The sequence below is a fragment of the Eleutherodactylus coqui genome, chromosome 2, assembly GCF_035609145.1.
Source record: "Eleutherodactylus coqui strain aEleCoq1 chromosome 2, aEleCoq1.hap1, whole genome shotgun sequence".
Classification (NCBI taxonomy): domain Eukaryota; kingdom Metazoa; phylum Chordata; class Amphibia; order Anura; family Eleutherodactylidae; genus Eleutherodactylus; species Eleutherodactylus coqui.
Genome location: NC_089838.1, coordinates 13,502,404 through 13,528,900, shown reverse-complemented (window position 1 = coordinate 13,528,900; position 26,497 = coordinate 13,502,404). Strand labels below are relative to the sequence as shown.

At 44.1% G+C, this 26,497-nt stretch overlaps 1 protein-coding gene across 1 annotated transcript in view; it reads right to left on the bottom strand.

The window, feature by feature from the left end:
* Nucleotides 1-2,708: 2,708 nt before the first annotated feature.
* LOC136611105 (E3 ubiquitin-protein ligase RNF213-like) overlaps nucleotides 2,709-26,497 on the bottom strand; it is a 228,127-nt gene continuing 204,338 nt past the window's right edge. The window contains exons 48-57 of the mRNA XM_066590378.1: nucleotides 23,334-23,591; nucleotides 22,084-22,216; nucleotides 21,515-21,598; nucleotides 14,699-14,879; nucleotides 14,415-14,616; nucleotides 11,841-11,918; nucleotides 11,562-11,759; nucleotides 5,031-5,120; nucleotides 4,746-4,924; nucleotides 2,709-3,755 (exon numbers count right to left, since the gene is read on the bottom strand). Coding sequence (XP_066446475.1) covers nucleotides 3,611-3,755; nucleotides 4,746-4,924; nucleotides 5,031-5,120; nucleotides 11,562-11,759; nucleotides 11,841-11,918; nucleotides 14,415-14,616; nucleotides 14,699-14,879; nucleotides 21,515-21,598; nucleotides 22,084-22,216; nucleotides 23,334-23,591 — 1,548 coding nt within the window. The 3' untranslated portion in view covers nucleotides 2,709-3,610. The remainder of the gene's footprint in view (nucleotides 3,756-4,745; nucleotides 4,925-5,030; nucleotides 5,121-11,561; nucleotides 11,760-11,840; nucleotides 11,919-14,414; nucleotides 14,617-14,698; nucleotides 14,880-21,514; nucleotides 21,599-22,083; nucleotides 22,217-23,333; nucleotides 23,592-26,497) is intronic.

The window sequence follows — 26,497 nt, the reverse complement described above, 5'->3', positions numbered from 1 at the left end:
GTGACTACTGGCCTTTATATGTGAGGAAGACCAGCTCTCCAGTACCGTTGACTACTGGCCTTTATATGTGAAGAAGAGCAGCTCTCCAGTTCCAGTGACTACTGGGCTTTATATGTGAGGAAGAGCAGACCGCCAGTATCGGTGACTACTGGCCTTTAAATGTGAGGAAGACTAGCCCCCCAGTACTAGAGACTATTGGCCTTTTTATGTGAGGAAGGCCAGCCCTCCAGTACCGGTGACTACTGGCCTTTATATGTGATGTAACATAGAAGGTTTATCTCTTTTGCATACAAGGGCCACTTTATTGTTTTCTAATTTGCAACATATTTATCATTCCTAGCACAAGGGGTAGAATCCATGCCAAGATGCTGTAAAGGTTACCGGTTATCTCCCTGCAGCGCCATAAACTAAGTTATCGGAGGAACAGGGAGCTGGGTGATATATATATTTTTTTTAAATCCTCGCCCGCTCCTGCCCTTACTCGCTGAAGTCTGCTCGCCCCATACAAATCAGATGTACTTTCTCCAGATAGGCTTGTTATGCAGGTGCGTGCACAGCAATCAGTCATGATTTGTGCGGCACATGGACTTCGGCAGGTGACAAGGCAGGATAGGGAAAGTAGGCGCGTATAAAAAATACATCACTTGGCTCATTGTCACCTCGGCTAACAGCACCATAACTTTATTTAATGTGACTGGCTCCCTTTAAAGCGACTCTCCAGTTTCTGGACAAAATTCTGCATGAGGATAGGAGGGTAAGGGGGTTCTGTATTCAGCAATCAAACATGGCTGCAATTTTCTAAGTATCTAATTTACTGCTCTCTGACTGGTCAGTGCTGTTCACATGAGTAGCTCTGGCCAATCACAGAGTACGTAATAGTGCATTGGTAGTCTAACACTACCAATAATGCACTATGATGCTTAGGTAGTCTGAAGATCAGGAATTGGTGGATGAGACAGATGGCACAGAATTTTGTCCCAAAGTTGGAGGGTCACTTTAAAACATACCTACTGCTCTGACAGTTTTTCCTTAGGCGGCTGTAGATGGAGGTTAACCATTGTAAATTTATCTTGCGTGTTTAGCAAGTGGGCAGCCTCTACCTGGTATACGTTTTGCCTTTACTTTGGTGCAGCTTTTAGGCTGCCAAGGATCCAGGGGTATAACTATAATGGGCGCAGAAAATGTGGTTGCACCCGTGCCCTGGAGCCTTAGGGCTCATTCACATGGGCATATCCGTAGTCAAACGAGACTTTGACTGGTGCATATTAGGCAGGAGAATAGGCCATAGAAGTGAATGTGCATAGAAAAATGTGTATTCACTGGGTATTTGCCCATCAAAACAATAGTCCTTTCTGTATTTTTGCACGCATAATTATGCTCTGTATTTACATGGCCTTTTTACTGCAGCATTTTGCCCGCTGCGGTAATCGCAGTCCAACGCTCCCATTGGGATACCTGTGCTCCAACACGGCAATTTCTAACGCTGCGATTCATTTTGGCGCATTTATGCGTACTTTAATGCACCTCACCATCCATCACAATGATGGGATGCATTAAAAAGCTCTGTGAACGCTGTGACATGTTTGAAAACAGCAGTAAAAATCATTTTTGATCGCGGTGTTTGCCAATGCCATGTGTAGAAGACATTGCATGCAGCTTCCAATGACCAGCACTCAATCTGAAAGTAGCAAGCATTGATTAACTATTGATGCGCAGTGATCATCAAGTAGTCTGAGAAGTGGTGTGACCGTATTAGATAATCACTAACGAACCCATAGAAAAGTCAGATCTGCACAGAAAGTAACTCATCCGCTCTGAACCTTGGAAAAATTTTGACCTGGAGATGGGAGGGTTGCTTTAAGCTAGCCACTTAGTTTGTTTTAGGTTATGGTCCCATGTTGCAGTAAGGTGGGCTGCACATGAACGGGTCGGACTCCGCATGCAGGAGCCCACAGTGAAATCCGTCCCTGACCGCAGCCGGCGTCCGCGTGTACCTGTCAGTCACTTTCCTTCTTTATCTGTACTGCGGATGGCTGCAGTGGGCCGCTGTCAGACATATGCCATACAGATTTTTTTTAAATGCTTTTTCCCACGGCGCGGCTAGGCGATGATGCCGCAGATACCTGCAATCTATCTGGAATATTAATTGCAGATGGGCCGTAGGTCGGACGGCTTCCATTGACTTCAATAGAAGCTGTCAATGCGGAATTCGCACTAAAATAGAACATGCTGTGATGTTTCCTTCGCTCGCAGAGAAATCGTAATTAGTTTCCGGGAGTGTGCAGGAATAAGCACTGTTACATAGCATGTGACAAATGGTATGTGCTCAATGCAAATCTCATTGTGTGCAAATAGCCTTAATCGGATGCGTCCAGAAGCCCTGCCCACCCATGGATGCCAATGGGTAGCAGACTCTGCCAGTGTTACTGCCAAAATCTTGCAGCCTTCTGTCACTGCAAGTGGGCGGGGTGTCATCCGCATGCGTTTACCAAGGCATAAGACGTTACACTAAAGTTCCGGCTGCCAATAATTGCGGATTTAGATCTCTGCTGACACGGTGTAGGATTAAGGTCCATTCACATCTGCGTTGGCGGTTCTGTTTGGAGCTTCTGATGCAGATCTAGCAGAAAAGCCCAAACAAAACAGTGCAGGCGTTCTGGCATGGCACCTTAGATGATATGTTTTATGTACCAGATTATCCAACACACTGTAACTTCTGGCCTTTAATATCCGCAGGTGGATTTCAAGATCTCTGTGCACAGCTAACATACAAATACATTTCACTGTAAATGAGACACAAACGCCCATCGCTAACCAACCATGGAGCAATTTTTAATGGCATATTTGTCACAGTTGGTATGTGCCAAGTAAACCAGTTATTTCTGTAAGTCAATCAGTTTAAGCAATCGAGTTAGCTGCCTTGTATAGGCCAATAAACTCACCTGGCAGAGGTAAAGCCAACAAGGACATATTATTAGTACATTTAACAGCTGATAACAGAACAGCTCACAAGTATACGGACTTCCAGAAGTCGGATTATTTAAGACTAAGTGCTAATTTACTTGGCTGAAGAAAAACAAAATGTGCCAAGTACTTCCTGTTCGCTACGGCAGTCCCTGTGCTTGGATTACGGCTGCGGTCCATGTCTGTATGGAGTACTATGCTATTGTCTCTTCTGTATGTTGCATGAATTTTTTTGGACTCGTGTAAAGTTATACATTTCCCAATCAAAACTAAGTGTAATTGAGCATTGTGCTGTTAGTTCAGCTAATAGTGACACATTGTAGGACCCTGGAGACATAGCACTGCTTGCCTCAGAGTGCAGCCAGCCACATGTTGGAAGCAGCCATGGGTATGATTAGAGAAGTCATGATCACTGCAAACTACTTACAAAGTTATTTTACGTCATACTATGAAATGCTGTCAAGGGGGTCGTGCCAAGATGCTCAAATCCTTGGAAAATGGTCGCCCTCAGCTCTGCTTTAAACAAACAGCTGGCCATTCACATGAATGACTGGTTTCTAATACCAGAGTGGTAGAAAAGGGAGTACAAAAGCCTGAGTGTGCGGCAGAACTAGAAAGTGTCCGTCCGGGGGAGCAGCAGGCAACGTTAAAGGCGATCCCACTTCTTAGAGGCAGCGATCTTCCACGCGTCGATGCAATGGGCAAGTGCAATCTGCTCCGGAAAGTCATCCTCCATTTCAGGGAAGGAGACATTTTTGGCATCAATAAGAGGTCCCAGCACTTCTCTGAGGCTGCAATCAAGAATTTCAGGGGTGAAACACAATGAAATGGGAGCAGAGATGTGATTATTACTACAGGTGCTGCTGCAAGGAGCTCTACATTTACAGAGAAGACCTCAGGCTGGCTGCTAGAATAGTCCAGGCACACCACAAGACCGTTCAGACCTGGGGGGGGGGGGGGGGGGGGGGGGGGTGGTGGTGGTGGTTTGAGTGTCAAAAAGCCCTTCTCTACATTAATGTTAAGATTTTGATTTGTAAACAAAATCAGGTTTAATCCCTTAAGGAAGAAGCCTATTTTGGAGCTAAGGATGGAAGGATATTTGGAATTTTCATCTCCATTTTTCAAAAGCCACAACTTTTTACATTTTCCTTGGACATAATCATGAGCGCACAAGTTGCATGGCGAGCTGTCGTTTTTACTCATACTATTTTATGGTACATATAAACTTACTTTTTTTTGGAGAGCATGGTGAAAAACACAGGAATTTTGCTATTTACTTATTTTTTTTACAGTGTTCACTATGCACTAGAAACGATCGGATAACTCTTTTTCTGCATGTCAGAACAATCACGACCATATAAAATTTATATGTTTTTTGAGCTTTTTCACTTTCCTTCACTATTCCTGTTGCGGATATAATCACTGGAGAGCAAGATGGCCGGGCTCAGGCTCACGGATTTTGGCCATGTAATGTGAGCAGAGTCGCTAGAAAAATCTATAATGCTTGGACAGATCAGTGACAAAAGAAGACCCGACCGCCAAAGAACACGATGGCTGATACTGTCAGAGCTGATACTGGCATGGATATCACACAACTGAAAGAAACAAAACCAAAAAACATGGAGGGAGCTCGCCTTTAGGGTCTTGAACAACAAAGAGCATACTTGGACACGGCCCTAACAGCTGCCTCCATACTTTTAGTACAGAGGATAATGTACTTGCATACAAAGTACATCATATAAAAAGATTAATATAAAGCAATGAACACTAATGTAACTTACGTCCAGGAGGGATGGAAATCGGCAGTGCTGTGCGGAGTCATTAGTTTTATGGTGATCATCTCATGCAATTCGAACAAAAAGACATTTGTTCCATTTTGCTCCAGGAAAACATGGAGTTGTTGCCGCCCTTCCTTGTCCAATCTCCTCTTATAAGCTCGGTCTACATCAACAAAAGGGTCCTGAAAAAAAACCCAAAAAACACAGTATTAGGGATGTTTTAGGCTCCTACATTCATCAAGATGCACAGAAGGGCTAGAGCATTCATAAGACAAAGTTATAGCTTACTCTTTTAAGACGCAGAAGATGTTCCGACTTCAGCGTGGTGAGTAATTGCCAGAGAGCGACGGTGTTCTTCAGGTAACAGCGTTTTAATGCCTGCAAACAATGCGAAAGATTACAGGAATACGCAAAATTGTACACTTTTTCATTATCACTTGTAGTAGTGTAGTGCACAGAAGGGCCTGTAGAGGGCCATAGACAGGACTTCTATTGCGAGGGTTAACCAAGGGGTGGAGCAGGAATGAGATAAAAAGCCAGTTCCTACCAAGGAGAGACAGAGTGAGGTGCTGCTGGCCTGGAAAGGCAAGAGATTGACAGGGTGACGCCCCTAACCTCAAACACCCAGGTGGGGTACTTACATGGACTGTTCTTAAGGCAAGAGGTTGACAGGGTGATGCCCCTAACCTCCCACCCAAGTTGGAGTGCTAATGGACATTAACGTGATTTAATGTGCTGTGATGTGTGATGAAATAAACGCTGGCCGGAGCCAGATAAAGATATACGCTGCTCCTGGGCCGAGTTTTCCCGTGGGGTGCGCCATTCCTGGTACTAGAGGTCAACGATCCCGGGGCAAGAGTACCCCCTTTTACGACACACTCAAACGAAGTTATACTTACAAGTTTACCAATAGATTTAAGGCTTCTTGCACGAGGGGCAGCAGAAAACGTGTTACATGCTAATTTTGTTGTGGATTTGCAGCAGTTTTTCGCTGATGTATAGCAAAGGGTGAAATGCGCGCTGAAAAGCCGCAGAAACAATGGACCTGCTACAGATATCAAAATGCACGCTGCGTGCAAGTTTACACACAGAGAGAATCCAGCGTGTAGACGAGACTTGTGAAAATCTCATCTGCTTCGCTGGAACTGTATTAGGTTGTGTTCACATGTGGTTGACGTGAAAATCGGCTTCAAAATCCCCATCACTCGGTGCTGATGACGATGCGGATTCACAGCAGTCCTCGCCCTTTAATTGAAAAAATGAAATCTGCTGCAAATCCACATCAAGATCCCCACCAAATGATGCAGATCCACACGAAAATCTGCCATGTGTGAATACACCCATGTGGCAGATTTTCTGTATTTCATACACTATGTGCATGTACTGTAAGAACGGCTTCACCTAAATTCTCATTAAGTTCCTAGACACAGGAAGTAGTTAAGTCTTGAGTTTTCAGTGCTTGACCCCAGTCTTTGATGTCATCAGGAAAAAAAAATACACAAGGTCAGAATTGAGGTTTTTTTTGGTCACACTGTTTCCAAGAAAAAGTGAATAAAAAGTGATCAAAGTGCCCTATGTACTCTAAAATAGTACCAATAGAAACTGCAGGATGACAAACAAAAAACAAAGCCCCCGCACAACTATGTGGACGAAATTTTTTTTTAAGTTATAGCGTCAGCACAAAAAAAAAAAAATCATCTTTTGGCTAAAGTCATTAAGTCCTACAAGCACCTAAAGATTCTCTTAGTTTCTGAGCAGAAGCAATGCAAACCCAAATGGTAATCTGAACAGTCATAGGAGCAGGAAAATTAAACCTCTGCAGAGAATGGATCCATTCTGCGATGGAACAGAAGAAGCTCCATTACCTATAATGGGGTCCGTTTGGCTTCCATCTAGAGATGAGCGAGTATCTCCCCCGCTCGAGACTGCAGGTTCGGGTGCCGACGCGGGGGAGCGGTGAGTAGCGGCTGTCAGCAGGAGGGAGCGGGGGGGAGACAGGGAGAGAGAGATCTCCGTTCCGCCCCGCTCTCCCCTGCAGCTCCGTGCCCGCTGCCGGCACCCAAACCTGCAGTTTCAAGCGGGGGAGATACTCGCTAAGGGTAATGCTCGCTCGAGCAATTGCCTTTAGCGAGTATACTCGCTCATCTTTAGTTCCGTCTCATCCTCTGGCATTTTCCAGGGAGAAATAAAACATGCTGCACTATTTTGTCTGGGATTTGGGGACAGATTTGCAATGGAGGCACTGAACACAACCTCGAATGCAGATGTGAACAAAGTCTTACCAGAATGGTTGTGTAAGGCCGGTGACATACCAGCATAAATGCAACCAGAATAAGGACGAGTGTCCCGGCCCGACCTCTCATCACCGTAGGAATCTGCAATGTTTGTAGTTCTAGTCAGTGCGGGATGCTTGTCCTCATTACAGATACATGAATGAAGCCGGAATATGGCTCGTATGTCACCGGCCTTACAGAGATCTCGGCTGTTCCCCACTAGGTGCATCTAAATCCAATTTCTAGTCAGCCTGAGGCTTCATTCCTAACTGCCCTATAACATACAGATGACTGAATTACGGACTGGAAAGCTACTTGCTGCTGGAATCTAGAAAATATGCAGAAACAGTGATAGACACACAATAAAAGGCCTTTGTAGGTACATATCTATCTATCGCCGAAAACACTGACTGACTGACCACTAATTCTCTAACTTCCAAGTGTCGTACAAACGTGAAATTTAGCAGGAGATTCTTTAGGTCGGAAATAGGAAAAGTAAAGGGGTCTAGCTTGATTATTTAATTCTAAAGCCAAAAGTTAGCGACCCCCTAAGTAATGTACTACACCTGTACCGCACAAATGTGAAATTTGCCACGACCATTCTTTATGTCCTAATAGGGAATGTAAAGGGGCCGCAACTTCAATATTCAATTCTAAGCATGAAAAACTATGAAAATCCACGATACATGAGACAGTTATTTTCTCAGAAACCATAAAGCCTAGGTAAATGATTTGTATACCGGGGAGAATCTACCTCATCTCTATGTGTATATACCGAGGAGAATGTAACTGACCTCTATGTGTATATACTGAGGAGAATCTACCTCACCTCTATGTGTATATACTGAGGAGAATCTACCTCATCTCTATGTGTATATACTGAGGAGAATCTACCTCACCTCTATGTGTATATACTGAGAAAATATAACAGATCTCTGTGTACTACTAGGCTGTAAAGTACATAAGGAAGTGGCCATGGACTGCAGGGATAGAGCCTGAGGCTAAGAAGTTGCTGCAACTCAAGTCTGGGGGAAAATTTAAATGGTAAAAAGTGAGGAGAGTTGGGGGAGTGGCACATTCTGCAGAGGGACATCGGTACATGTAGTCTGAGGAGAATCTAATACTCCTCTATGTGTATAAAGATTTTATTTCTCGGTTCCTCTGAAGTAACTACCAGTTCACAAGATTTTCCGTGCAAACCGGTAAACACCCGTACCAGATTAACTCTGCCGAAGCCGAGTATTTCAGCTAGTACAGTATAAACAGTATGTAATGCTAGATTTTTTTCAACTAGAGTGTTCCTTTAATAACACAGGTTATAAAGATGGCATGGCTGGAAAATGGCAAAGTTGCTTTGTCCATACCTTATGGGCGCCTGCACACGGGATTTCCCGCGGGATTTCCGCCACTGAAAGCCTACATAGGATTGCATTAACAAACGCAATCCTATGCAGAGCCCCGCACAGAAAAGTCACTTATCCAGGCTCCGGTCTGCGCATGCGCCGGCTGCCCGGCAGCCGGCATATGAAAGAGCCGGGCGCAGGTGAGTACGCGCTCGTCCATGCAGGCGCTTGGGTCGGGTCCTGCGGCGAGAATCCTCGCCGCCGGATCAGACCCGCTCATCTGCAGGCGGCCTAAATGGCGCAAATCTATCTCTGAGCTGTACCTTCATTTCAGTCATCGGAGACCGGGGATACACAAAAAGCAGAATTGTCACTGGAGGCGTCGTGTACCAGTGTGGTTCTGTATCACAGCGGGAGCAGATGTGTAGGTAGGATACAACAGTAGGAAAACAAGTTCAAAATGCAGCATGTAGCAAAAGTCATGGTGGAGTTTCCAATGATTACGGTATTGGAATGACACAGGACAGACCTAAGAAAGAAGAGAGCTTATTCACAGTGACAAGAGTTTGTGACGGTTCAAAGGAAAGTGCGATGTGTTTTGTGGCTAGCAAAATTTAAATGTGTGATTCGCGTGCAGCATGAGCACCGCCGAGTATTTAACGAAAAACCATCATATGAAGACATCTGTCGTTCACGTAGACGGTTGGATGAGATGAGAAGCCAACTAGACAAACAGCATTCAGGAAAACTATCTGCTGGTGACAAGTTGGTTGAAGACATTTGACAAAGTTAAATTCGCAGTTCAAAAAAATTGGTGCATAAATGGGCTGAACAATGAACAGCTGTTTTTGGAAGAACTCAGAGCTCTGGAAAGAACTTCTACGTGTCATCGGTTATAACTAGAGATGAGTGAGCACGCTCGAATAAAGCAGTTACTCGAGCGAGCATCGCTCTTCTCGAGTAACTGCATTCTCATCCGAGCAGGCTCGGGGGGCAGCGGGGGGGAGAGTGAGAGAGATCTCTCCCCCCTCCCCCCCCCCCTCGCTACCACCCGCCACCCCCCCAAGCCTGCAGTTACTCGTAAAGAGCGATGCTCACTCGAGTAACTGCCTTATCAGAGCGTGCTCGCTCATCTCTAGTTATAACCTCTAGTTATGTGTAACCTACCCAGATGAGGATCACAAAATATACAATTTTAGTGTAGATATTCTTACTGAAATTTAACCGATGAGCAGTTTTTACAGTATGTTATACAGACTATGCCACTTTTCATGTTTAGCGTAATATCCACTGGCACAACTTAAGAACATGGGCTAATGAATGCCCCCATGACTGTGTTGAAATGTCTGTAGTAGCCCTATACTTGATGTATGGCGTGCTCTTGTCAGAGATGACGTGATTGGCCCATTTTTCTTTGTAAAAGGCGCTGTGATATCACAGAATTACCTCGACCTGTTGGAACGGTTTTCAGTCCCCCAATTTAATGTGAATATGATCCTTCAGCAAGTGCTTCTCCTCACTATGCCAGGATTGTTACAGAGTTTCTTGGTGAGACATTTCCATAGGAGCAGATAGCAGCAATGGCTCCCGCACCTATGGATCTGGGGTATATGAAGCAAACTACGGTGCTCATGTCCAAAACATTCAACACCTGAAACAGCAAATCAGGTAAATTGCTGAATCTGTCACTCCTCATATCGCTCCCGAGGTTCTTGAATTGTGTCAAAATGCAGAATACCACTTAGGTCCTGTTCACACTGCGGAAAAGCGGATGCTAATTTGACGCAGAATAAGCAACACATTGATTTTATTGTGCAGATTTTTCCTCATGCAAATTTGAAATTTGATTGCAGAATAAAAGTGTGGATCACACTGATTTCGCTAAATCAGTGTGATCCACGGCCATATAACTACATCGCCATGGTAAAAATCTGCAGCTCAGCTGTGGTTTTTAGAGGTGAGATCTAAACAGAAAAGTTTGCATCAGACTTCGCTGTGAACATACCCTAAAGCCTAATGTTCTCGGGTGGGTCGGATTCCGTACAGGGAATCCTACATGGTATCCAGCCCAGCCGCAGCCAGTGAGCCCTATTTACCTGTTTTCCTGGCAGTGGCATCTGTGCTAGAATAGTCATAATATATATATATATATATATATATATATATATATATATATATACACATACCTACCTTCCTAGGAAATAGCTAGCAGTTAAATGGTTAACTGGTTCAATATTGTACACTAGTGTGTGTGGGACTCTTGTGCGGTATCTCCAGCACACTCTTACACACAGTTCTCAGGACACAGCACTGTCTTCAGATGTGTTTCTCAGGAGAAAGACCCAGGATGCCGACCTTTATAAGTGGAGGCTGTTTCTTCTCTTCTCTCTTGGATTCCTTGGACCAGGCAGGGATATTGATAAAGTCCATGCTAGTTGAGTTTCTTAGGAATTTCGAGTTTAGTAACAACATACTGAACCAATCATGATCACTGAGCCATATGATGTTGGGGGCGTACATGTGTATTGATGTGTCATTTCCACTATATCTGTGCCATTATGATGTTAATAAATCAGAAGTGTACTGATGCTTGACCAACATGGAGTCAGACTCCGTTACAATGGATGCATCCTACTTCTCATTATAATTTATTTGGAGCAGACAGTGAACTCATCCAGAATATGGTATTATTCCCATAACAGCATGGATCCCCCCATGTCCGGGTTCGCTGTACTGTGCATAGTCCTCATGGCTCGCTGTCGGACATGCACAGTACATTTTTTTTTCAATCTCCTGCTTTTCCGCGGGATTCACGGCACGTCCACAGTATCAGCTGCGGGTGTGCCGTGGATCGGATGGTTTCCATTGACTTCAAGCCCTTAGATGCTTGTTTAGCCACCAACACCGCCCACATATAACTTCCATAAACATGATCAAAAACTTATTTGAGTTGTTTTTTAATTTACTTCATGTGTATTGAGATGTACAGTGTTCTGTACAGCAACATTTAATCTTCTGATACCCCACCATGACTTTTATGACACAAATGAGAGAGTTTGCCTTTCGTTTGGCACCTCTTTCCTGCGTCTGTCGTGTTTCATTCCAAAAAACAATCATTTGAAACCCCAGCTTGAAGTTTGGAACACAACATAGGTTTCCATACATATATACACAGAAGACTCCCTGTAGGGTTGGTTACTTACCTCGAGGACATGAACGCTGCTCTGGTCTTTCATCTGTAAAACGTTCTCAATGTAGGTTGTAATGGAAAGTTCTGGATCTCCTCCAGACATTGATAAGAATCCCAACATGATATCGACCAGGTTTATGGCCTCACAGACATCGCTGAAGGTATTTAGGTCTTTGCTTATAAAATCTATTGCTGAGTTTGATAATGGAATCTATGAAAACAAATCCATTATTTTTGGAGGTAGCTTATTAATGTTAATACATCATTACTGGTCTTATTACTTGCAAGCTACCTGTTCCAGCTTTTTCCGTACATCCATGAATAGGTTTTCATAGTTCCGATCTTGAATAGATAAAATTGTTGGCAGGCCCTTAAAGTGTCAGGAAATAAGAAGACAAGAGGTTTGTGTTGTGTGGTATATTTATGCAAATACACAATTCCTTGGTGGTCTTTTTCTCCTGGATTATTTAATCCCCAAGATATACATGCTTTGTACTACAGCACTGGCTGTTCCCATGATTTAATAGCATTGGGCTCTTATACGAAAACAGAAAATAGGAATGTTATATATAATATTCTAGCATAGTAAAGAGAAATTCTGCTATAGATTGAGTTTCCCATTGCAAGATTGTTTAGGGAGGCGGGTTAGTGGTGGGTCCATACTTGTGTAGAGTGTTCTCCTGGCATGGGTTTGGTCTACTTATCCACTCACACATGTCATTGACTGCTTGGTGACATTTGAAGAGCTTCATGGTCTTCAGGGACCCCCACAATGATGGGATATGTCAGCAGGATAATGCACCGTGCCATCAGGCCCAAGTTCAGACAGGAAAAAAGAAAGTCTGGTAGTGACACAAACTCCCTTAAAACGGATGGTGGGCTAAACAGGATTAGTCCAAGCTTCTTTCTTATTGGAGCCCAGAAAGAGGCACACATTTTGGGGTAAAAAAAAAACTGTCTTCCTCAGCCACACTGGGGGGCACACTGCTAGAATGAAGGTGTCAACTGCGTGACAATCCATCTTCTTTTCTTACCAACACAGTCCAACTCCTATTCTTACGGACACACAGCTGACCCCTTCATTTTTAAAGGAGCAGCGTGCCCCCCCAGTGTAGCTGAGAAAGAGGGTTTTTTTTTTAAACTCTGAAACACGTCCTTTGCTTGGGTTTACCCAATGAAAGAGAAGTTTAAGCTAATCCTATTTAGCCTATCCTCTGTTTTAATAGAGTCTGTGCTGCTAGCAGACTTTCTTTTTTCCTCTCCCGTATACTCATAAGCCCTCCCCTGAAGGACAGGCGCTTTGTCTGGACTGGAAGCTCTTCTTCTTTAAACCCCAACACTATGAACTCACTTCTGGCTACTTGAGGTTCCCTACGCACTTGAACTTAGGGTTAGCTCTACCTTTGTCTTCTGTGTCTTACCAGGACCAAGTCATGCAGAATTGGTTCAAGGAGCATTCTACAGAGTTCCTACGAATGGTGAGGCTGGCCCATTCGCCACAAGATGAGCCCAATCAAGGGATGTAATAGGAGAGATCCAGTCGCACACGAGATCCTGCACCTGCAAATACCATGGAGCTGTGGATGGCTATCTAGATGGCATGGCTCAACATCTCTCCAGATGTTTTCCGTCCACTTGTGGAATCGACACCACATATAGTTGCTGCACTTTGATGGGCTAAAGGAGGTCCTACACAATATTACTTACTGTCCCATGACTTTTGGTACATCAGTGTAATATCCGAGTGCTTAATGGCTTTTTGACATGCAACAACTTTTCAAGCCCCTGATGAACAATATGTGACTTGAAGAGACGTTTGGCTATTTATCAGTTTGACCTTTACTGTTGGTATGAAGCAAACACTCGCTTTAAGGTAAGGAGCGACACTGCATCCTAATAAGAGTTCCCCTGAGTGCAGTAAGCTGGACTGAAAAAAACATTGTAATTGACGCTATGAATAATATTTACATCTATTAATTGTGCTGTTAGATCATTTTCGCCAAACCCACAAATGATGAAGTACTCAAATACACTGCTCAAATAATTAAGGAAACACTTTAACATCTCAGCATAACACCAAGTCACTTACACTGCAGGGATATCAATCCATCAAGTCAGGAAGCAGAAGTGATTGTGAATCCATGTCACCTGCTTTGTTGCAAATGAAAGTAACAACAGGAGCGCCGGAGAGGCAACAAGAAACTATATAAAGGGAATGGAAACCCTTTCTCTTTCCTTCTCCTTATTGACCTCTCTAGTTCCTCTCTAGTTCTGCATTGTGCTGGTTTCCTTGTCACTAATAGAAGCACGAGACGCTACCTTTAGCCCAATCAGATTGTACAAGTAGCCCTACTCCTCTAGGATGGAGGTTTAACGTTTCTCCCAGAAAGATCCCAAGAGGATGCTGTAGGTACCAAGACACGGGCCGTTACATGAGGAGAGCTGTCCAGGGCCGTAGAAGGGCATCAGGACAGGAGGAGCGCTGCCAGAGCCCTACAAAATGACCTCCAGGACTATTGGTCTGTATGTACTGACCAGACTGTCCGGAACAGACGCCATGTGGGTGGCATGAGGGACCGACGTTCTATAGTAGGACCTGCAGTCACTGGCCAGAATCATGAAGCTTGGTTGGCGTTCTCCAGTGAATACCAGAACTGACAGGTCCGTCGTTGGCAGCTTGTTTTCTTCACAGATGAGAGGAAATGTTCAACTTTCATTCATTAAGACTCAATGTGTGATTAAAGTGTTTCCTTCATTTTTTGAGCAGTGTAGATGAAAGTTTTCATCAGTGTAGAATGGATTCAGAATAAAGTTCATAAGGCCAAACGTGTGATGATACCCCACAGATACTCATCCTGCTACTTACAACCATCCTGATAAGAGGTTTGCCTTGAAAAAAACGGCAGGCAATTTGATGTTGTATCTTTCCAAGATCAAATTCTTGCAAGGTCTCTTTGCCGCTCTCCAGGGTGTACTGGCAGTTGGACAGGATTATGGGGACTAAATCTTTTTCCATTTCATAGTTGATGACATGCAGATTGGTTACTTCAGAGGATGTGATGGAATACCTGAGCACAAGGATTACCACAATTAGATGTTTGGCCTCCGCTCACCAGCAGAACGCACATAGAATAGAACGATGTAACCTACTTCTGGTCATTCTTGGTGTATTTGGCCAGAGCGTATATAAAGCTGTTGTGCAGAGCAATGAGGTAGCTGATGAGTGCGGTTGCGCATAAGCCGTCTCCTTGCCGACGGGGAAGAAGATAGGCGAATTTACTAGCTTTGGTAAGGACGCTGTCACATATGTCATTTGGTAGTGTTATTTCACCTAAAACAGGAACAATAAGACAGTTTCATTATGGAAAATATTTCTAACTGACCAGAGCCCCAGTAATTCATCAGTCTATTCCCAAGGTTTGCACATTAGGACTTTGCCCGAGTAAAGACCCTTTTACATGCTGATGATCATGATAGGATGGGAATATTTGTTCGCCCGATCGGGCCATGTAATGTACTGGGAATATATTGTATTAGGGACAAGTGATCATATTAGCATTGATACTCGTTACCCGGCTCAGATCAAGTTGTGTAAAAGGACTCCAGCATACTACTCATAAGGCTATGAGAACAGATTGGTGGCTACCTTCTCCAGGGGTCCATACTGCCCAGACCCTCAGTGAGACAATCACATAAGCTGCAGTTGACTTTTCCAGGTTAAAGGGGTTTTCCAAGGAAATACTATTGATGACCTATCCACCACTCAGGACCCCAGCCAATCAGCTGATCGGGTGCCCGCTGTCACCTTCACAATACACAGGGCTTGAAACAGAAGCTGCTGCTCTGACCTGTGTAGCGTCTGGCGCTCAATCCCTGTGTATTGCAGTGCTCCCAGATAACGCTCATCCAGCTGATCGGACAGCGTCCCAAGCAGTGGATCCCAACCAGTGAACTATGGATGACCTATCCTGAGTTCATCAATAGTATTTCCCTGGAAAACCCCTTCAATAATCTGGGAGGAGTTCTTCTATACAAAGAGCTCACTGCTCGGAGAACAAAGGGCTGATGGATCCTCTGTTCTCTCTTCTTCACTGTAGTACATAAGCCTCAGAGAATGGTGTCAAAGGGCACTGGGCAGTCTATTAACCCCTTAGTGACGGCCCCATTGCCTTTTTACGTCCTAGCTAAGTGGGCTTTAATCCTAGAGGATGTAGAAACATGCATCCTCTTTGGATTAAAGCCCTCTTGGCTGAGGACGTGACAGCTTCATGTTGTTGGTGCCCGCAGGTAGCAAAAGCATGGAGCTGTCATCCTGGGCTGCAGGCAGTCCCCCCCGGCAATGCAATCAACGCTACCCAATGGATAGCGCTGATCGCAATAAAGTGAAAAGAAGGTAAAAAAAATTAGATATTCAGCTGCCCTGATGGATCAGATCCATCAAGGTGTGAGGGCATGTGTATATTGCTATATGTTTTTATATCTTTATACCTGAGTGCAAATTCTAAGCGATGCTTTGTGACAAAAAAACTTAATATTCATAAGACGTAATATGCATTCTTAAAGAATCAAATCAGATATGACATGGCTTTTGCAAGGCGGAGAGGAATGTGACTTGGAAAATTACAAAGAGGAACAAGATACAACGGCGATTAGCTTGGCAGTTTAAGGAACTTGCAACATCTTGCTCAAAGGACTGAGGAGAAAAGCAGAAGAGCCTGCTGTGAATAAGGAACATGTGATTGATGCAGTTGCTTGTTTGATCAGTATTGCTATGAACAGCATTATGGACATATACATTGATGCTATATATCTGGACCAATGAGATGCTTTATGTTTGGTGATGTAACAGGAGGGTATAAAGCCCTGTGTAGGCCAGTAAAGTTACCACCATTACTCCCGTACAGGGAAGCATACCAGACCTGTGTGTGATGTTTTTCCTTTACCATCGACAACAGGACATTAGGGTGGGCTTTAATTGGTGCTGTACTGATTGATTACCCTGACAAGGGCAGCTGAAATTACTCACCCGCCTTGTCCGTGGTGACCCACAGTGAAGGGGTCCTCTGGGACCTGTCGCGGCTCTTCTGCACCTGCCCGCCAGACAAATGACGGCACGCGAATGCACAGAAGGCCAGAAACCTTGGCAAATTTAAAATCTCCTGGCTCCTGAAGGTAGCCGGGAACCAGGAGATGTCCCGCGGGACTGTGGTGAGCGTTCCCAGAGTCCGTGATTGCCGCTATGCAATGGATAGCGGCGATCGCGAAAAAGTTGAAAAAAGTTTTTTAAAAAGTTAGTTTCACCTCCCTTCATGAATCGGATCCATGAGGAGAGGTAAAAATACGTACCTAAGGCCCCGAATTTATCCGCGGACCTTACCCCAGCTTCTGAGCATGCGCCCGTTGCCAAAACGGCAGATGCATGCGCAAAAGCCGTGGATTGCCAGGGTAATTTAAAATCTGCTCTTGGATACAAAACTTAGCCGAGCGACTGGAGATTTCATGGGGTGCCGTGTTGAGCAGTTCCTGGTCACGTGTTCGCTGTTATCCCATGGATAATGGCGATCACGTAAAAGTTAAAAAAAGTTGAAGTTTTATTTCCCATCACAGATGCGATCAGTGAGAGGAGATGAAACTTTTTACCGGAGGCCTCCATATTTGAACCCCTACATGTTCCTCCTCCATGGACCTTCCCGAAATTCTGCGCATGCGACCGCCGGTGAAATGCAGGACACATGCACAGGAGGAGGGGAGCCTCGGAAACTTAAAATGTCCTTGCTCCCGGCGACCAACGGTCGCTGAGAGCTTGGAGCCGTGAGTAGTCACATGATAAAAAGGTAGTGATCTACCTTAGACCGGTCTCACATGACCGGATAGGAATTACGGATCCTGCATGCATCTGATCCACGGTAATACGCAGATCAATCGCTTTGGATTACCCAATTCCACTCACATTAGCAGGTTGGAATTACGTAATCCACTTGCAGAAAAGAGAACGCAACAGGTTCTATTTTATCGTGGATATCTGCAACATAGAGCCCATTGTGCTCCATGGTCACAGATATACCCGCAGCCCATACGCATCTACATTGTGTACGGGCTGCAGGTACCCATGTTATCGCTAAGCGACGGCAAGGGAAATACAAACAAAAAATGGTGTACTGCGCATGACCGCCTGTGTGAGTAGGCAGTTATGCACTGTACATTACGCGTCTGTATGCAGCGCCACGGCCAGCTCACAGCTGGGATCTGCTGCGGTCCTCCACAAGTAGATTCCACTTACAGCCGTGTGAGCCCGGCGTTATTCAGACCGCTACCTGTAATACGTAATTTACAAGAAGCCCCGGGAACGTTCGCCTTTCTGCAGTTCCAGGAGCAGCTTGTTGAGCGCCTCATGTGTGAGACCGACGCACCTCAGCAAGCTTACAGAGCCCCACTTTTTACTCCCCATCCCTGCCACTGAGGTCAAGAAATATCCCCCAAAAAGGATGAAAAGAGGGGGGATACCAGATTTTATTGCTCGATGTACCCATCCCAACCAGTCTCTCGTAATTACCCCTGTATTCGAAAAAAACCACACAGTTTGCATTATTACTTTTATCTAAGATTTGGGGAACACCAAAAAGGGGGCAGAGTGTGTGTGTGTGGGGGGGGGGGAATTATTTTTACGAAGTCAATTTTTTTTTTTCAGGTGTGCACTGCAATCCAACGGGTGTTCCCTCCATTATAGGCTTAGCCATGTGTCCTGTAAGTAGATTAGGGCCACAATGGGTATGTTTCTGAACACAGAAAAATAGGGAGATCCATTTTGGGGTGAACATCTTCATTCCTATGTACACTGTACAAAAAAAACCTGTTTTTAAATTGACACAATTGCCAAAAAAATGTTTTTTTCCTTCTGCTTTGATTAGATTCATTCAAATACTGTGGGGTCAAAATATGCAGTACAATCCTAGAGGAATTCGTTAAGGGGTCTAGTTTTCAAAGTGGGGTCATTTTTAGGGGTTCTTTACCGCTCAATGGCTCTATAAGTGGGCAATGGGGCCTGGAATTAATTCAGTTGTACCCTGAAATCCAACGGGTGTTCCTTCCATTATAAGCCTAGCCATGTGTTCTGTAAGCAGATTGGGGCCACAATGTGTATGTTTTTGAATGTGAGGGATTTTAAGAACCAAAGCACCTCCATCTTGTCTCTTCATATACACAGTTAATGGACAATACTAACATGATTTTAACTAACATTCACATGATGATTCAGCATAAAAGCTAGACATATTAATTCTGTGATTATAAACAATGTACATCTGGTATCTTGTGCTAGACACTGGTTCCCGTAAGACTCAAAGACAGACAGTTTCGTCTACTGTTACTGTAAAATCTGTGGGAAATTGCAGATTGTCAAGAATGCACGTACACTGTTTTGCTAAAACGCCTTCATTTCTTTGAAATGGTATGTAAGACTGAAGGTTTTGCAATAAATCAGAAATTTCTATCATAGAGCCCGTTGCTGTGTCGTATTGATTTTTCTCCAAGCTGGCTTGATACTCTAATTTGGCAATCGGTAACATATTGGAAGAAAACCCTTAGCTTTTAGCCGACACTGAATACGGCACAAACAGGGGGATCCATTTTGGGGTGAAAGTTTTCCTTCATATGTGTGCTGTACAAAAAAAAAACTGTTTATAAATTGACACTATTGCCAAAAAAATAAAAATCGTAATTTATTCCTACGACTTTTCTTAGATTTTTAAAAAAATTGTAGGGTAAAAATTCTCAGTAGACTGCTAGATAAATTCGTCTAGTTTTTAAAATGTGGTCATTTGTGGGGGTTCTCTAGGGCTCGACAAGTGTGCAATGGGGCCTAAATCACCCCCTCATGCAAAATTTCTGTTCTGAAAGACACCGACTACTCCTTTCATTTCGGGCCCCTTTGTACATCCAGACATAAGATTAGGGCCAAAATGGGTATGTCTCTGAACACGGGAGGAACAGGGGTATCAGTTTTGGTATGCAAGTCTCATTCATGTGTGTGCTGTACAAAATAAGCTGTTTTTAAAATGACAGAATTGCCAAAAAAACTAACTCATAATTTTTCCTTCTGCTTTGCTTGAATTCATTATGGGGTTTAGTTTTCAAAATAGGGTCATTTGTGGGGGTTCTCTATCGTTTTGGTCGCTCAAGAGCTCTACAAGTGTGCTATGGGGCATAAAAGGCCTTCAAGCAAAATTTCTTTTCTGAAAGCCACCGACTACTCCTTTCATTTTGGGCCCCGTTGTGCATCCAGACATAAGATTAGGGCCACAATGGGTATGTTTCTGAACACAGAACAAACAGGGGTATCCATTTTGGGGTGTCAATCTTCATTTTCATGCGCACTATAGAAAAAAAATATGTCTTTAAAATGACATATTTGCAAAAATATGAAATTTTATTTTTTCTCCACTAAATCGCATTAATTCCTGAAAAAAAAACTGTGGGGTCAAAATACATTAAAGGGTGTAGTTTTTAAAATGGGGTCATTTGTGGGGGTATCTATCATTCTGACACCTATGAGCCTTTACAATCTTGGCTTGGTGCAGGAAAATAAAGTGTTCCTCAAAATGCTGAAAAGTAATGTTAAATTTGTACGTCTCCTAAATGGTTAAAAATAAAACGAAAGTTTTTCAAACATGCATCCAGAATAGAGTAAAAAGATGGAAATATATATCTTAGCAAAGATTTGTACAGTATCATTGCACATATTTGAGATATTACAGTTGAAAATGTAAAAAAATGACAATTTCTTAAAAATGTTCCCAATTTTGGCACTTTTATTAAATATTCACGAGTTCTATCGTTCTATTTTTACCACCTCAATGAAGTACAACATGTGGTGAAAAAACAATGTCAGAATCACTGGGATATGCAAAACCTTTACAGAGTTATGATATGTTAAGTGACATGTCAGATTTCCAAAATTTGGCTCCATCACTAAGGCGCAAACAGGCTTCGTCACTAAGGGGTTAAGCACCCTAAAAGACAGCGGTGACCAAAGACAATATATATTACCGTATATACTCGAGTATTAGCCGACCCGAGTCAATAAGTTTTACCACACAAAACTGGTAAAACTTATTGACTGGAGTATAAGCCCAGCTATCCTCGAATATATGCTGGGTAAAAAAAACCCAAAAACCTCCATACTCACCTCCCAACTAGCTGCGGTGCAGCAGGCTGCTAGAATCCTCCCCACTGTCCTGTCCTCTCCTCTCCAGGCTGTGAATGATCAAGCACCAGCTGTGATTGGCCAGCACTTGATCCAATCACAGTGCTTCCTTTCACAGTGCTGACAGCGGGGGATTTGAAAGCTGAGCAGGGAGATAACAGCGGGGGAAATTCTAAAGCAGCTTGCCACTGCTTTAGAATTCTCCCTGCTGCCATCTCCATGCTCGGCTTTCAAATCCCCCGCCATTAGCGCTATGATTGGATCAAGCGCTGGCTAATCACAGCTGGCGCTCGATCATTTACAGTGCTGACGGTGGGGGATTTGAAAGCTGAGGAGGTAGATGACAGCGGGCAGAATTGTAAAGCAGCTTCCCACTGCTTTAGAATTCTCTCCGCTGTTATCTCCCTGGCGGCTTTCAAATCCCCCGCCATCAGCACTGTGGAAGGAAGTGCTGTGATTGGATCAAGTGCCGGCCAATCACAGCCGACGCTCAATCATTCGCAGACAATCACAGCGCTGACGGCAGTGAATGACAGAGCCGAGCAGAGAGGACAGCAGGAAGGATTCTACCAGCTTGCTGCACCGCCACAGGAGACACAGACTTCGGCTGGGAGGTGAGTATGGGTTTTTATTTTTAACCCTTCCCTGACTCGAGTATAGGCTGAGGGGGCTTTTTCAGAAGAAAAAAAAATTGCTGAAAGACTCTGCTTATACTCGAGTATATACAGTAGTTATAAGTAGATTTATTGTTTCAAGTCACTTACCATTAGTTTTAAGGGAATACCGCAAATTATCCCACGTTAAGAGAAAATCTTCTACCCGCTCCTTCATTAAATGTTGCGCACCCGCTGTATAGTGAAACAAAACAATATTTGGATTACGACTAATGTGCAGGGTCACCCATCCTGAGTTTTTCTTTTTATCTGGACAAAGTATCCAAAACTCATGGACGGCCAAGAACTTTTATGAATACGTTGGAAAACCATACTGAATGATAAACATAAGTGCCTATAGATCAGATATGGAGATGAACTCATTACCAGCATTTACTGTGAGTTGTAACACGATGATAATTTCATGGAGACTGGGGAAAAAAAGTGTGCCCTTTTTACAGACGGTGCAGGAATTTCTGTATGGCTGGCAACCCTGCTATGCTGTAATGTCCAACGCCATCATGGATATAGCCATGCTCATTAGATGAATGGTGTCCGAGCCCACAGTATACAGTATGTGTATATAGGGGTGTCCCAACACTACTGTGATGGCAGACGTCGGAAGAAATAAGAAACAGGTTTGGTTTTAACAGACCATTTGTTCTCAGGGAGAAACGTACCAGAGGGTATGGAGTCCAAGAAGTCTTGTATGGTTTCATGCTTGATATCTCTGCAGTTCTGGAAACGCTTTACCAGCTCTTTCTGAAGACTCAAGATTCCTGGCAGGAACCGCACCATCTTTAGTTCAGCTTCCTATAAGAACATTCAGCAGTGGATTATGTTATATCATATGCCACAGGGCTGCTCATAGAATAGACAAAGTAACACGGTGATATGTCAGCTGAAGAGACGACGGAACAGAAGCCATGAACTGATGACTTTACCCCATGTGCGACAGCAGCCTGGCATTTGTGTTGTTGTGATTGTTCTCAGTGAGAGAAACCAAGTAATCTTGTAGATATGATACCTTTTAATGGCTAACAAAAATACATGATGTTATAGCGAGCTTTCCAACCTACTCAGGGTTCTTTGTCAGGCATAATGGAACAGATCTAAAGACGTATTTAATAAATATACATGATCACATGGGAGGGCAGGAACTTGTGATCATATGTATGTATTAAATACATTTTTAGATTCGTTCCATTATGCCTGAGGAAGGACCCTGAGAGCATCTGACAGTTCGCTATAAAATCATGTATTTTTGCTAGGCATTAAAAGGTCTCATATCTACAAGATGACTTGGTTTCTCTTACTGAGAACAATCCCATTTTGCTCTACTGGCTAACACCGTACCAAACCCTTTTTTTCGTTTTGCTTGGGACATGTTCACACAGCCAATTTTTTCCACAGAGCTAATCTGGGTGGAATTCAAATCAGATCTGTGGCAAATATGGCAAAAAAAAAGCTGTCATATGTTATATCTGGATTCCACTAACTGAAAAGAGCTATATCCATGTGCAGGCCGAGTCCTATTCACTTCAATGGGACTCAGGCTGCAGTACCAACGCTAACCACTGAACAATGTATGGAGCTCTCTGCTTCTGACAGCAAAACTGCCTCGTATACAAAGACATCGATCCAGGTAAATGGTCAAGTGCTAACATCTTGGACAGTGGACCCCCACCATCTACTATTACTAACCCAACAAAAGGACAGGTCATCAGTAGCTAGCCATAGTACTGTATTGGAACTTTTATATGTATATCAATGAATGGAAACTAGTATTACTTGTAAATATGTGAACGCTAAAGGTAGCAGCACATGTTTGAGCTCCTATCCATTCAGAAACGGCAATTAACATAAAACAAACAATAAGGTGATAAGTCTGATCAATCGTTTACAAGGAGTCCATCAACACAAAACGTACCTTCTCCAAGAACTTCCATAGTAGTGGCAGATCATCCTTGTCATCTTTCTGCTGGATGATGTGCATTAAATACTCTATGGAGATCCTTTCTCTGCAACTCCATATTTTGGAACAATGTACATGACTGTTCTGTGGCAATTCCAGTTTTTCTCCGCTTATTAAGGGGTCACCATACACAACCCTTACTACGGGGTTGGAGCTTATTCGCTCATCTCTGCTGATGTCCTGGTTCACGGCCACAAGATCTTTATCTAGACTCTGCATGTATTAAAAACAATTAAAATCACTCAAAAGATATAAAAGGTAAGTCACACAAAAAATAAAGTGATAATGATAAATCACAGAAAGATAAATTATTCATGAAGTGGCAACATATGGAAAAAAATAAATTGCTATAACATGGATTGACCTTCTGGAGAACTCATTAGTAACTGTTATGCTATGCAGGTAATAGAGGGACGGCCTTTTTGGGATCCCTCCTTATTGATTAGAGCACTCACTGAGGCTTCACAGGGAAAATGTCATAGGCTCCTGCGTGCCCACCATATGCCCAAAGAGAGTGTGCGCCCACCATATGCCTAAAGAGAGTGTGCGCCCACCATATGCCTAAAGAGAGTGTGCGCCCACCATATGCCTAAAGAGTGCACCCACGGCATATGCTGGGCTGGTATGTGTCTACTATACTTTCCAATACAGAGGAACAATAATAAAAACATTCCCTGGGGTATATAGGTTTTCCCTACAATGCGAGTCAATGGCTGACTGTATGCCCATACAAAGTACTTCCGAAAGGCTTAAGGTAAAGATGTAGCAAAGTTTAACTATTTCTTTGCTTTTTCAATAGCTTTTGTTGCGTTAAGATAACCTGCTGCAGCAAGTCATCAGCATTGGGTTAGGTTACCTTTTACACTAAGCAATAATCATTCTTGCTGAATTGCAGGGATCTGAACGCTAACACTGGAGACGCTATTTTTGGTATTTCATTTGGTGAACCATTTCTCTGTAATGTCTTTACTAGAGATGAGCGAGCATACTCGTCTGAGCTTGATGCTCGTTCGAGCATTGGGGTACTCGAGATGCTCGTTACTCGAGACGAACACCACGCGTTACTCGAGTCAATTGCATTTCCCTTCCTCGCATGTTTAATGCCATTTTCTAGCCAATAAACATGTGGGGAAGGCATTACCACTTCCTGCTGTGATGTGCCACCCCCCTGCAGTGAGTGGCTGGGCCGATCAGGTGACTGCCGAGTACTTAAACTGGTCCCACCCGCGGCTCGCCTCAGACGCATGGTGGCAGTGGTTGGGGAAAGTACTGATGCTTATACAGGGAACATGTTAGAGTAGGATCCTGTCTTCAAGAACCCCAACAGTCCTTCTTAGGGCTACTCCTTATCGTGTGCATTACAGTTGTGGCTGGATTGGAGCAGTAGTGCACCAATTTTTTAGAGCATCTATCCCTCTGCAGAGCATTACAGCTATAGCATTCTCAGTCTGCAGTGCATTAGGCAGAGGTCTCACCACGAAACAGTACCCTAATATTTCCTGGGACACTGCAGATCATTGCAGCTATACCGTCCTATGTGTGCAGTGCCTTAGGCAGGGGGCTCATTCTCATAGCTAAATAGTACGCAAATACTTCCTGGCCCACCAGATTATTGCAGCTATACCGTTCTATGTGTCCAGTGCCTTAGGCAGGGGGCTCACTCTCATTGCTAAATAGTACGCAAATATTTCCTGGCCCACTGCAGAACAGCATTTCACAGATACCATTCTATGTGTTGGGTGAAGTAGCCGCAGTTATCAGCACTATCCACTGGCTGTATAGCTTTCTGCCCCTGTGCAGAGCGTTCTTCTTAGGGATACTCCTCATCGTGTGCATTACAGTTGTGGTTGGCTGGGAGCAGTAGTGAATGAATTTTTTAAAGTACCTATCCCTCTGCAGAGTTTTACAGCTATAGCTTTCTCAGTCTGCAGTGCACTAGGTAGAGTTTAGGGACAGAGCTCCGGAGATAGGGAAAGTTTTACAGTCGTCGTCCTCTCTACAAGAACCCCAATGGTCCTTCTTAGGGCTATTCCTCACTGTGTGCATTAAAGTTGTGGCTGGCTGGGAGCAGTAGTGCATCCTTCCTTTTTTTAACGCATCTAGGCCTGTGCAGAGCACAGTCTGTAATGCATTAGACCGAGGTCTCACCGCGAAACAGTACTCTATTTTCTAGGTCACTGCAAAGTATTTCAGCTCTGCCACTGTGCAGAGCGTCTCACAATACCCTTTCCTTGGAGGGGAGGGGGGGGGGGGGGGGTTGCGATAGCCGCAGTTACCAGCACTATCCACTGGCTTTAGAGTCTTCTCCCACTCCATACAGCCTCTCTTATCTACAAGTCTCTGTGAGCGGTAAATTACCCCTAGGTATCAGTGCAAGACAGCAGATTAATATTTTCAAGTCGCAGCATAGAGCCTCCGCTATCTACAAGTCTCTGTGTGCGGTGAATTAAACCACAGTTGTCAGTGCTGTACAGTGGGGTAATTTATTTGGCCCCTGCTCTATTCGTAATCCGCCATGATGAGGAGTAGGGGTAAGGGTCAAGGACGTGGACAAGGCCGCGGAGGTCCAAGTGAGGGTGTGGGCACAGTCCGAGTTCCTGGACAGGGTTTATCACAGCCGGCTGCTGAGGGATTAGGAGAGAGCCACGTTTCTGGGCTCCCCAGATTCATATCACAATTTACAGGTCCGCGTGGTAGACCTTTATTACAAACAGAGCAGTGTGAGCAGGTCATGTCGTGGGTGGCAGACCACCCAGTCTTCTACACAGTCCACTACTCCCGGCCTAGGGACTGCAATTCTGAATCCTCTGGCTGCTCCTCTCAGCCTCCTCACTCCATGAAAATGACATATTCTGAGCAGGCAGACTCCCAGGAACTGTTCTCGGGTCCCTGCCTCTGAGTGGGAAAAAACGGTTTCTCTCTCACCTGAGGAGTTTGTCGTGACCGATGCCCAACCTTTGGAAAGTTCCTGGAGTCTGTCAGTGAGGTAGTAGTAAGGGCAGTAAGTCTGAGGGAGGAGCGCACAGAGGATTCGGAGGGAGAGCTGCTGGACGATGAGGTGACTGACCCCACCTGGCTTGCTAAGCCTACTGAGGGCAGGGCTTAAGAGGGGGAGGCAA